This window comes from Triticum dicoccoides, chromosome 2B, assembly GCF_002162155.2.
Source record: "Triticum dicoccoides isolate Atlit2015 ecotype Zavitan chromosome 2B, WEW_v2.0, whole genome shotgun sequence".
Lineage (NCBI taxonomy): Eukaryota > Viridiplantae > Streptophyta > Magnoliopsida > Poales > Poaceae > Triticum > Triticum dicoccoides.
Genome location: NC_041383.1, coordinates 12,757,673 through 12,770,335, shown reverse-complemented (window position 1 = coordinate 12,770,335; position 12,663 = coordinate 12,757,673). Strand labels below are relative to the sequence as shown.

The window sequence follows — 12,663 nt, the reverse complement described above, 5'->3', positions numbered from 1 at the left end:
CCCCCACCATCACACACACAATTTCCTGTCATGATTTGTGAAATCTGCAATGGATATCTTAAAACTTGTGTCATGAACATATTTGCACTAGTGGAGAGAGCCTTTTGCAACTGATTATGCCTCTGACTCAGGATGGTCATCCTAGATTTGGCACTTTATGATCGAGATTCGTTGTCTCACTTCTCGAGACATTTTTGGATGTCATTCCTTATTCATGTTGGTTGTCAAATGTGCAGTTTTTCGTGAAGCAAATTAAGGGGTGTTTGGTTATTACTTCTTTGTAAATTAGTGTGGTGAGTGTTGCCATTCTTGGATTGTATGTTTCTACCCTTTTTATATCGGCGGGTATGCTTTTGTTAGTTGTGTGCATCATATACAAATTTTCATAGTGGAGTTGGTGAGGTTGGGTCAATTTATTTGTATTAACTTAATGCATAACAAAAATGTCCTTTTCCATAAAAAAAGTAGAATATTAACCCTAGATCTCCTACTCAAATCATTGACCGATGGAGAATCAATGTCTCTATCAATACTTGTTCCTGGCTATTGCCCAGAAAACATGTTGGTTACTCAAGCTCTATGGATCTTTTTTGTTGGAAAGTTCACACACAAATTTCAAACATACAGTATACATCCATACGGCAATTTGGAGTTTTCTTCAGAATTTGTTGAAACTTAGAAATGCCCTTTTTGATATATAGTTTTTCCGGAAAACAAGCTCCATTGAGCTCGAGCAACAAAAGGCTGCATTTTGTGATAGCTTCCTTGGGTAAAACCATCAATCATTCGGTGTATTTCCTCCCGCATATATCTTTACACCTTAAGCTTCTCACAAATTACCCAACACATTGTAGCATGACTGGAAAATCTAAAGCAAGACAAAAATATCCATAGGAAGAAATACGTGCATTGGTATATAAACAATTATATATGTTAATAAACAAGATCACCTGGATCCTGAAGATGCGAAATGGAACTCGGTGGTAGATAATTCCTGATGGCAAAAATCATTATTAGAAAAGCCGGTGAAGCTCATACAAGCAGCGTAATGGGGTACACACGAAAGTTAGTTCATAGGCTAGCTAGGCCCAAGTGAAGAAATACTAAAAGATATGAAAAGGAGATAGTAGAAGTTGAATGCCATTTTTCAGCCATATATAAGAACCTGCTATCATATTCTGTGTTATCATCTTCCTGGGAATCCTTTACTTGAATTCCATGATGTTCATCAGAGACTTCCTCTGAGATCTCTAAAGTAATAATGTGTTCTCCTTCTAGCTTGCTAAATGTAGCCTCTAGTGTAGACTCTATTTTTGCCTCATTTTCTGTGACTTCCCCTGGTTCCATCCAGAGTACTAACAAGTTAGATGAGACACATAGCATTGGTCATATGGAAAATAACTTCAGAAAAATAAAATTTTAAATAATAAAGATCTTTTCCCTCCAAGTGATATTTTCTAGCATACCATTTACCTTGCCTATAGAAACATACTCCATTCAAACAATAGAAATATTTTTAGAACTATAGAACATATTTAACACATTTAAAATGATGCCCTATCATTTACGAGGGCCACTATGCTAGTTTTGACTAACAGTGGAATGAAACAAAGTATACCTAAAATTTGCATAGGAGAAGAGATGTCTGGTGCCACAATAGACCTGATAAGAAAAGGAAGAATGAATGTAAAGTAAAGAAAGAGCAATGGCCTGGAGATTATTAGTTGGCTAGAATCAAAGTATGTATGTACCGGGTATCAAATAACATGGTGCTTAGACGCACATTGCTCTTTCCACCAAATGTCCTATCCACCGATTGCACATTGATGATTGGTCTACTTGGATGTGTTCCGAAGATGGCCATCAATAAGGCAACTTTGGTTCCCGATTCAATAGTACCGAGGATTCCAATTTTTGCAGAAACCTCTTTAAGGCCTAACAAGTTGTCGATGCTGGCTTGTCGAATGTCACTTTGCTCAAATTTATTAGCATCGAACCTTAGCTTAAGCCTTTTGATCTTTGGCATTGCTCCTAAATCAAAGGTCAGACATAGTGCAGCAGACGTGAACTTGAAATACTTGAGAACTGTGAACCCCTCCTTGTCAAAGACGATCCTTGCTTTTGGTGTGATGGATACATAGATTGAGAGAGAAGTGAGGGCATTCAACCCTTTAAGGATATTAATATCTTCCGTCGATGTCTCCCTAACAGTTACCTTCAAAATGCAGAGTTTCTCCAAATCTCCGAACCACTTGGGAAGGCTTGGAAAGATGAAATTCCGTGGGAACTCAACTCTTTCAAGAAGGACCGGACCACAGGAAACACTGCTTAGGCAGTCACAAGAAATACCCACATTCGGAGTTTCAGAGTCAATAATTAGAGACTTGAGTTGCTCGAAATCCCCTAGAATTGAGCCAAAATGCTTCATGTTCCCAATCAGACCCCCTGGTTTTACTGTGGAACATGTCAGCCGAAGATCCCATAGATTAATAAGCTTGCCTAGTCCCAGCACATTGTCGGTTGAGTTAGTGCTGAGGCTAAAATCCCCTAGGCGGCGAAGTGATGTCATGTGTACAATCCCATCAGGCAGAGTAACCTGGCTTGGAAGGCATAGGTGCAACAGACTCTTCAAAGCAAAAATATCCGATGGAACAACAGATAGCGGAGCATCCACTTCCAGTGTTCCTAAGTTTTGAAGCATCTGAACCTTGGCTGGAAGGTTGACGGTGGTATTACATTCGACCTTAAAATGTTTTAACCAGCATAGTTTTGATATTGTAGTAAGGTCAAAAGTCTTTTCTTGATCTGCCCAGATATGAAGATTCAGAACTTGAAGAAACACATAATCCCCAGTGGAAGGTGCACATTCAAAAGATCCAAAGTATAAAAGTGATAGAACTTGGGACAAAAACATGTTTTCTGGTATCTTTGCAGCTTTTGCATCTCCAAACTGGATGGACAGTCGACGAACCATGTCAGGAAGGACTAGAGCTGATGGAAATTTGTCCACAGTAGTGACGAAGTTATCCTCCATGGATTTGCGCCTAATAAGATCCAATACCATGTGGTGGACTGTACATGATAATACTTCACCTTCATCATTGGTGTCTACAGCTTGGATCATTCCTCTACGAGCAAGCTCAACGAAATAACCCTGAGCAACACTAACTTGTTCTTCTACTTCATCTTCCTCTTTGTCTTGCTGTTTTACTGCACCCACAAAACCTTTTTTTCTTCGAGTGACCCCAATGAAACCTTCTGCAATCCACTGGCCTACAAGAACATACTTCCAGATCATGTATCCCTCTGGATACATATTAAGATAGAGCAAGCATGTCTTCAAGTGACGTGGAAGACTATTGTAAATAAGGTTTAGGACTTCTTCGATCACTTCACAAGTAGGGTTTGCACTCAAAGTAGAGGACAGAGAATCTTGTATCTGCTCCCATTGCTCCTTTACGAGGTTTGGTTCAGTTATACTGCCGGTGTTAACACTTGCTAACGGTAAGCCACCGGATGTCATGATAACCCCATAAGAAAGTTCTTCAAAATCTTGACGAGAAGCACACCCCGAGTCAGAGACTCCAGTGGATGATAATTCTGCTGATTGATAACCACTAACTGATGTCATTTCAAATATGTACTTTGACTGATAGCTACAGCAGGCCAAAGCCGCATCCTCATTTTGTGTGGTGGTTATGACTCTGCTGCAACAGTTGCCATCAGGAAAAGCACGCCTAATAGTGTTCCATACAGATGGAGTCCATAACTCATCAATTATTAGGAAGTACCTAGAAGAATATATAGGTTAGATTTAGACAAAAGAAATCAATACTGAAATAAATACACTTTTGTTCAAGTGGCATTTTTGAGGCCATGACTTAATTTCAAACACCACACATTTAACTAAATATAACTTATCTGTTATTATTGTACATTACTTAAAGGGCTTTCACATTCATACCATCACTTTGGTCTGTCTACTCCATTTTACAGTAATAAAATCTGGATGCTCAGTTTTGCCACTCTACATCGTTTCGCTTTGGCCTAGGCTAAAGCCTTAGGCCAGATAAAGCAATTACTGATATATATGTCGTTGAGGGCTATTAAAACCGTTATGCAATTAGTGGCATATGTATTGTATAGGGGTGGTAAAAGGTCATGGAATTAATGGCATATGCCATTTCAGAGGTTTAATTTTATGGACCATAACTAAACACAGCCGAGGGGCCTAACAATGCAAGCATTTTCATTATATACAGAAGACAGAGAACTACCTTTTGTGTTCTAGATGTGTCCTGATATTGGCAACGAGCACTTGCACATCAGCATAGGCGTGGGCCGGAGGTGCCTTGATTTGGGAGAGCATGCTGGTGAGAAGCCTCCTTATATCCGGCTGCCGAGACATCCGTAGAAAAGCCCGACAGTCAAATTTTCCTCCAAACTTACGATATAAGGTCCTGGTAACTGTTGTCTTTCCAACACCCGCAAACCCAAAAATAGATACTACCTTGAGTCGTTTCTGTTTTTGGTCGTCGAATGCCAGGAGGTTGACGAGATTGTCCATGTGTGCAGCAGCTGGCACCGACAGTTTGAGGGTCAGCTCGGGCCTCCTGACACAGGCAACCAGTACCGGCGTTTGGAGAGACAATGTGGAGGAACTAGCAACGGCTGGAGTGGTACAAGCTTGTCCACTTTCTTGTTCGATGTTTTCATTATTTGTGTTCCATTTGACGAGTCGTCCACGTCTTTCACGGGCATCGGCCACACGAGCCACTAATGTTGAGAAATCAATTGCAATCTGGGGCCGTCTTTTCAGCAGTTTGTGAATCCAACGCACATTACTGCCATTACTGGGCTGCATTATAAGCTTGTCAAAGTAATTCTCTGTATCATAACAGACTTCACGCACCTCCTTCATCCAGTACTTGGCCGTTAAGCTGGTGTCATTGGCCTCTGACAGACCCATGAGCGAGATGCATAATTCCTTGAGCTCTTTTTTGAGACTGTGGATCTCACCTTCATTAACCCCCTCTGGCAGAATTTCCTTGGTAGCCTTAAATGAATGGAGTTTCCGGAACAGGGATCCTATAGGGCCGAGCGAAGCGGAAACAGGAAGCTCCATCGCTGCATGAAGCCATTCAGAGCCCCGGTCCTCCATCTCCGCCTAAAGCCAAGCGTCAGTTTATTAGAAACATCAATTACTCTCTGACTAAAGCAAACACAAATGAATATCTCTAGCTACATAGCATTGTATGGGCTACTCTCCTATATACATGTATGAATTTTCTGAATTGCTGTGAACTAACCAAGATGCTGAGCATGGCTCATATGGCTAGGTACCATGTGGTGGAACCTATTCACCCAAGTTCAAGTCCTAAATTTGGCATGGGTGGTTGCATTTTTCAGAATTTATTTCAGGCTCTATGATGTTATTCCTTCAACCGTATCGCGTGCCCATCAACTATGAGGCATCTGTGACGACTTTGTCAATTTGAACATTTCCCGGCTTAGTCTCTCAGAGGTGAGGTGCACATAGGGATATTGTGTGCGTGGGTGCGTTCACAGGGGTGAGTGTGTGTGTGTGCGCGCGCGCCATGTTTCTAAAGATAGATATTATCTATTTTCTTGACGTATTTTATAACAAAACATTTATGAATATATTTTATTTTGTGCATGCACCTACATACCACACAAACACAAGCACTCATAGAGCCCCTACATAAGACGAGAACGGGGAAGCTTCACGATTTACGAGATCATAACTCACTCGAAGTTCACCTCCTCCCAATTGTGAAGTTTTGATGCACTACACAAGACACTTTTTCTGAAGAGTGTTTTGTTTAGTGCTACTAAATTTTGCGGCAGTGACGATGCTCTATTTTAGTATCGCCAAAAATAGACTTGATGTTTCATTTCTTGTCTCAGGATCATCATTAGCCCGTGAAATATCCCTCTTGTAATGCGTAACCTTAGCATGATTGGTTTGGGCAAATGCACACCGTCGAAATATCCTGCTTGTATTAGTTCAAATAACTTAAGTATCCTCTCATATATGCATGAGCATGATCTAGAGAAATTCGATGACGGAGCTTACAAGGCTGGAATGATTGGAACATTAGAAGAGGATGATATTTGTCCGCTCTTGCTCTTCTAAATTGGTTTGACTCATTTGAGCTAGCTATATTAAATTAATTTATTTTCATGTATATGTATCTTCTCATTTTCGGTACCACACGCGGGCCAGAATAAAAGATTTCTTGTGGCATTCAGGATTCATGGGTTGAGTCAGAACAAGGAGCTTCCGTCTCTAGTCACATATCTCTGATCATGATCCGGACAAACTAGATGATGGAATCAAAAATTGAATGTGGAGTGGTTTGATGTAAATGTGTTAGACGAGAATGATGTGATGCTCGTCCTCCCCTTCCTAAAGAGGGATCTATCCAAACTATATGTATATGTTGTTTATTTATATTCATGTATACATTGACTTTAATGCATAGCCTAAGCAGGAATAGATTAGAGATACTCCGGTGGGACTATCCCAAAAGAAGAGGCGTAGGCTACAGCATAATAAAAAATTATGGTGTTTTTCCTTATTGTGCGTGTGCGCGCGTGTGCGTGTGCGTGTGCGTGTGTGTGTGTGTGTGCGCGCGCGCATAAGCATATTTTCATATGAATTTATGTTGCTGTTACACTGGACATGGCCAAAATGTGGCGGTGTGCAATCTAAAAGCTGAAGGGAACACGGGCAGATAAGCAAGCCCGTGTGTAACCTAAAAGCACACATTTCAGGCCAAGAACGCTTGTGTGCCATATGACCCGAATATCGCACACGTTTCTCCGCGAGAAATAGTGTGCATTGAGCCATCACGTCCCATACATGCACTTGACAATTTGCATTTACCTACATTTATTTAAACAAACAGTTCCCTACATAGAGAAATGCCGATAGTGAGGGGTCCTTGTTCCGTGTGTGATGTGCAGTTCCATAATGGCGCACATATATTTTGTGTGACATATATTGTATAAAATATGCATTGTACATTCACGGTTGGAGATAGAGATGTAAAGTGCAGCAAACAAATATAAGGAGAAAAGTGAACCAACTTAATAGTTTCATAAAATAAATATTTTTTCAAGAAAAAAATAAATCTACAGGAGCATCACAAAGAGTCTGTTACAAATGGGAAAACACACACGAAGAGAACTAAGAAGAAAAGCCCCCTGGAAAGTACTCCATACATCACTATTGCAGAATGGTGCTATTAAGCCTCACCTAACGCAGACCCTAGCGCCAAACTGTGTGTGATAGGCATCACACATTGTATAGCTAAAGCATATGGCAGTAAGTTCGGCATTGCATATACATTAACACGCCAGGGAAGGCACAATTCCCAGACAGAAGGCAAGTCATATGCTATACTTATCTTTCCCACAGAAAGATATATACTTCTTTATTTTATCATGCCTGCTAGCACAAAATTTAGTAAGAAAGGGTTGGATGTGTTCATCTTCACACGCAAAGCTATATGGTGTTCTCTTTTGTTATCTAAAAGATCCATGCCATACGTGGAAAGGAAATAACTGATGTGAGAAGTGTGAACATATATACCTCGCCTGTAAAAGAACTTTCGGCAGTGTTTAATTTATTCAGCTCCTTGACAATCTCGGCTATAGGAGGTCTTTTCATTTGGTCGTCCTCCGAACATCTTAACGCCATTTCTAAGCATACCCTAACTTGTCGTGATGTATCACACGACGTCATTGCCACCAACTTGTTCTTCCAGTTTAGATGTACCTGCATGCGAACTTGAAATATAAAATAATAGTATTTGTGAAAACTGTTGGCAGGTAAGGGTGTAGGAATTTGTTTCTCTTACGAAATCAAAAAGATCTTGAAAAGGCATGTCTGAGCGGCGAGAATAGCCAATAAACCTTGCTATTATTTCTATTATTATAACGCCCAAACTGAATATGTCAAATTTTGATGTAGTTTCTCCTTTATTGATGTATTCTGGTGGCTTGTATCCCCTGCATGATACCAATTTCTTTTCATCATTGTTAAAAAAATAAGTTGACAATTTCTCATGAACTATCAACTTACCGTGTCTGTTCTGTAGCTTCAGTTGTGACATATGTCTGTGCTGAAGGGAAGAGTCGCGAGTAACCAAAATCTCCTATTTTGGGCATCATATTCTTGTCTAGCAATATATTGCTAGGTTTTAGATCCAGATGGAATATATGATCATTGGTTCCATTATGAAGGTAATTCAAACCTTCACATACCCCCTTAATGATTTTGAAACATGTGAGCCAATCAAGTGCACATGATTCATCTGTAAAATTATGCACAAAAGTGTACTCCAGTAAGATATAAACTAAGAGTAGCTAAACGAAGACATAGTTTAAGGAATTAATTTTATTTACATGCAAAATAATACTACTAATATAAACATAATACTATTATACCAGAAATATACTTGTCCAAGCTTCCGCCCTGCAAGTATTCGAAGCAGAGAAATCTCTCTTCCACTACTGCAGAGGTATATTCATCATCGTGTTTAACACGTTTATGCCCAATATTACAACAGTAACCAATCAACCGGATAATATTTTGATGCCGGGCTCTCACAAGGTTATTTAACTCATTCCTGAATTGTGTGTCATCAAGCTCTGGCATATGATATAACTTCTTCAGAGCAATCTCTTCCCCATTATCCAGCACTCCCTGTTAAAATTTACATGGCTTGTTGTAGTTATAGTATGTTCTCAAGTAAATTAATACATACATATAACTGAGAATAAAAATATACCTTGTAAACTACTCCATGCTCACCACGACCAATTATGTGGTCCTCGGAGAAGTTATCTGTAATCTGTTCCAGATATTGGAGGGTAAATTCCCTTGGTATCACACTCATATGTTGTAACTTGCTCGCCATGGTATCATATATCTCCCAGGAGTGTTTAGCTTTGACGTCCCATGTTTCTAGTAAATGGAAACCTGAATGTTTTGTTAAGCGAGACAATACATGTTTTACGCATAACTTGTACAACAAATAAAGGGAATTAATAATTGTTACTCTGATTTTTTTCTTCGGATTGCTCACTTTGTTTAAACTGTAGGGCTCTCAGTTGTCTGCATTTTCCTTTAACGTGAGGTTACACGTGTATGTTTATTTATTTGTATATGTAAATTTTGCCTTATAATGAAAAGCCAAATTAGGTTATATACACACCTTTTTTTTTACTTGAATGACCATAGTTATATCTTTTTTGTGATTATAGATTCTCACATGTTTCGATTAGTACGAATTTTTTAGCGTATTCTGTCTTCATTTTACCTGCTTTAGTGTTTTCTGGTTGACCTACACCTACTGAGGTGTACATAAATTATTTCTGTCATTTATTTTTTTACCAACACCACAATTGGTTTTTACGGGAATACTCCATGTTATTTAACCTAGTACTTCAGTGCCTCGTCAGTTATTTTTGTACGGCAAGCTTTTCTTTCTTAACAGCTTGTAATGCCTAAATGTTTATAACATTGTTCTATATTGGTATAGAGGTGCAAAACAATGCTTTTGTTCATATTTGGTTTTCTTATCAAAATTCCATGTGAATTTATCTTAAAATAATAAGTTATGTTATGTGCACCTTTTTTATTTAAATTCCATTGCGTCATTAGCGGCAACTTCAACATGATCTCCACTGCCGCGGAGAAAAAATAATGACAGCCTTCACAGTGCCACGGTGCGGCGTTTCCAGCGGTTCATTTTTGATGAGGAGTTGCTTACACCTGGTTCAGTGAGTGCGACTAGCCTACCCTCAAGCGGAGTGATCGCATTCTCTGTATGGGCAACTGGGAAATCGCCCACCCTCACTACATCCTTAGATGCCTCTCTTCGGCAACATCTGATCATGTGTCTTGCTCATTGATTGCATCAAGTTCTCTTTGGAACCTTGATGTTTTCATTTTAAGTTCTTCTGGCCCAAGATCGAAGGCTTCCACCAGGTCACCATTTATCATGGTCCTCAAATCCTCCCGAGCCGGACCCCTTCTGCCGTATTTTTGCACGCCATATAGCTACTGCGAGATGGCTGCAGCGCTGGAGTGCCAAGTCTATTGGCAACATATCCCTGTAGCTTTCAGTCACGCGTGAGCTCATTGCCCGTTTTGATGCCACACAGGCTTTCCAGCCCCTTTCCCGCATGAATCCTGTTAATGCCACAAGCTGAAGGCTTCCTACATTGGCCTCGCGTCTTTGGAAAGGTCTGTTGCATGCCAATGCACTCACTTTCTTAGTGAGGGTGACAACAACCCTGCTTTCTTCCGCCTCCATGCTGCCCACTGCAAGCAGAAGAGATAAAAGTTTGATCTTCACGTTGTGACTTCTACCATCTCTGCTCAAACTGCAATTGTGTAGAATGCCTTTCAACACTTCTCCCTCATCTTAGGGACCATGGATGTCTATGACTTCACCCTCCCGTTGATGGCCTCGGTCCACGCATGTTTGATCTCTCATTCCTTGAGCAACCATTCTCTAATGAAGAGATTTAGGCACCGATCAGGAAGCTATCGAAGGGCATGGCGCCCAGGCCAGATGGCTTTACGTCTGAATTACTGTTTTTTAAGAGGTACCCAAGGGCAAGGCACCCAGGCCAGTTTTTTCAAGAAAACAAAAGTTCGCCCAAAACCTATTAACATGGGATCTAGGTTCGAAGATCTCAACTCGAGAAATGCAACGGTGAAGACGGTTCGTGATTTGGATGCATGCATGGTTCAAGAGATGAAACATTTTTAAGAAAATGAATGAACAAAGAGAAGCACAAAACTCCTGGATTTGTACAAGTGTCACACATGCATCTGTGCCACTCCTGGATTTGCAAGAGGTACCTTCCAACTAGTTATCTCGGCATAAATATCTATATAGAATATCGATCGATCGATGAATCTTACCTAAGCTCCCGTCGAGGCTCTAGTCTCCAAGGGGGTGGTTTCCGTTGTCAATGACCCATGCGATGGATCCACGACAGTGGACATCATAGGGCCAACACTGTAGGCTGCGGTCATGGCCTCTTAGGACCGCCGACCGAATCAGCCACCACTCTCAATCTTAGCACAAGATATCGAAAATAAAGCACCGAAATTAATTATTACTTCAATAAGTACTGCCAAAATTGTTTTAGCAAGATTTCTACATTCTTTTAAACTTTCTAACTGCATATATAAGCCCGTTGCGAGGTAGAGAGTCTCGAGTGGATTGTTTTTATTGCAAATATCAATTGTATTTTGCAAAAAGGGTCATCAGTAGTTTATTCATGTATCTATAAATCTGGTTATCTCTTTTATTATCTGGACATTGTGTTGGTTGTTTTGTAGAATTACAACCGCTAACATTCATCAAACACACTACCATTAGTTTTAAATTATATATATCCTCAAGGTCAAGGAGTGGTTGGACCACAGTATGATTTTGCGTATACTCCACCATTAAAAAAATGTACAACCTAGCGACATAAACTCATTGGAAACAAGTTTAGAATAAGAGTAAATGACTAATACTAGAGGCTAAAGCGTGCTTCGCCGCACCGTATTTCACTCTTGGGATTACCCATTTTTTCTAGCAAGTTATTGCAGTCGATTTGTTTCATACTGGGTTTATCTACGTTATGTTGTGGTGATATTGTTTCATTCATATATCGTGTTGGATTGTTGCTGAAGACGATTTTTTGTTGTGAGAGGAGAGTGGAGTTGTTCGGTGCGTGGTTGTGTTGGCTTGCACGTTTTCGCGATAGTGTCAGCTTATGTTGGTTGTGTGAACTCCTTGGAAGCTCCTATTCCACGCTGAAAGGATGAGATTATTAGTATAACTCACATGGTCCGGCCCATTAAACCCTCGTTTGCTTGTCTAAGTTATTGCACATCTAAGTGACTCAATCAAGCAGAAAAACAAAAAACAAATACTTACTCAAATTATAGATGTGCAATACTTATGGCGCATCTACATGTGCGATAGCAAAAAACTTGTTTATACAAAAGGCCTTGAATTCTAGGTTTGCCTCGGGCTCCCCAAAAACTCAGGACAGGCCATGGCAGGAAGGGCCCAATGAGCGCATTGATTGTGCCATCCTTCGCGACTATGTCTCCGCGGGCGAACCCTATATGACACTCATGAGAGTCAAACTTCTGCGGCTTTGCTGAAGGAAGGGAGCTGCGGCACGAGACGGGTCGGCCCACGTCGAGCTTTAAACCAGTGTCATGCAAACCGGTTTTGGGAATCTTCTAGAAACATCCATAAGCAAGACTTTTCCAGATTTTTTTTCTTTCGCTAGTTTTTCGAATTTTCTTTTTTTTTCTTTTTTCTGTTTTTATTCCTTTCTTGCCTTTTCTGTTTCCTTTTTTTATATTACCCCTTTTAATTTTTACTTTTATCCTTTGTTTTTGAAAAAGTTTGAAGTGCCAAAATATATTCATGATTTCAGAAAAGATGGTGGTTTTTAAATTTTGTTCACAATTTGAAATTTATTCAGCATATATCACAAAAATATTCAATGTGTATTCAAATATTGTTTAGCGTATATCAGAAAAATGTTCATTGTGTAGTTAAAAATTGTTCAACATATATTATAACAATAATCAATGTTTATTTAAAA

The 12,663-nt window shown here is 39.8% G+C and overlaps 1 protein-coding gene across 4 annotated transcripts in view; it reads right to left on the bottom strand.

Annotated features, from left to right (window-relative positions):
• Positions 1–12,663, bottom strand: part of LOC119361749 — a 33,258-nt gene that overhangs the window by 18,234 nt on the left and 2,361 nt on the right. The window contains exons 2-11 of one of the 4 annotated variants that reach the window (XM_037626892.1): positions 8,820–8,995; positions 8,476–8,734; positions 8,111–8,342; positions 7,887–8,037; positions 7,619–7,804; positions 4,278–5,167; positions 1,752–3,791; positions 1,619–1,662; positions 1,166–1,337; positions 951–994 (exon numbers count right to left, since the gene is read on the bottom strand). In XM_037626892.1, coding sequence (XP_037482789.1) covers positions 951–994; positions 1,166–1,337; positions 1,619–1,662; positions 1,752–3,791; positions 4,278–5,167; positions 7,619–7,804; positions 7,887–8,037; positions 8,111–8,342; positions 8,476–8,734; positions 8,820–8,948 — 4,147 coding nt within the window. In that variant the 5' untranslated portion in view covers positions 8,949–8,995. Of the gene's footprint in view, positions 1–950; positions 995–1,165; positions 1,338–1,618; positions 1,663–1,751; positions 3,792–4,277; positions 5,168–7,618; positions 7,805–7,886; positions 8,038–8,110; positions 8,343–8,475; positions 8,735–8,819; positions 9,011–12,663 lie in introns of those variants that run through there. The other 3 variants (XM_037626891.1, XM_037626893.1, XM_037626894.1) reach the window with 3 other exon arrangements.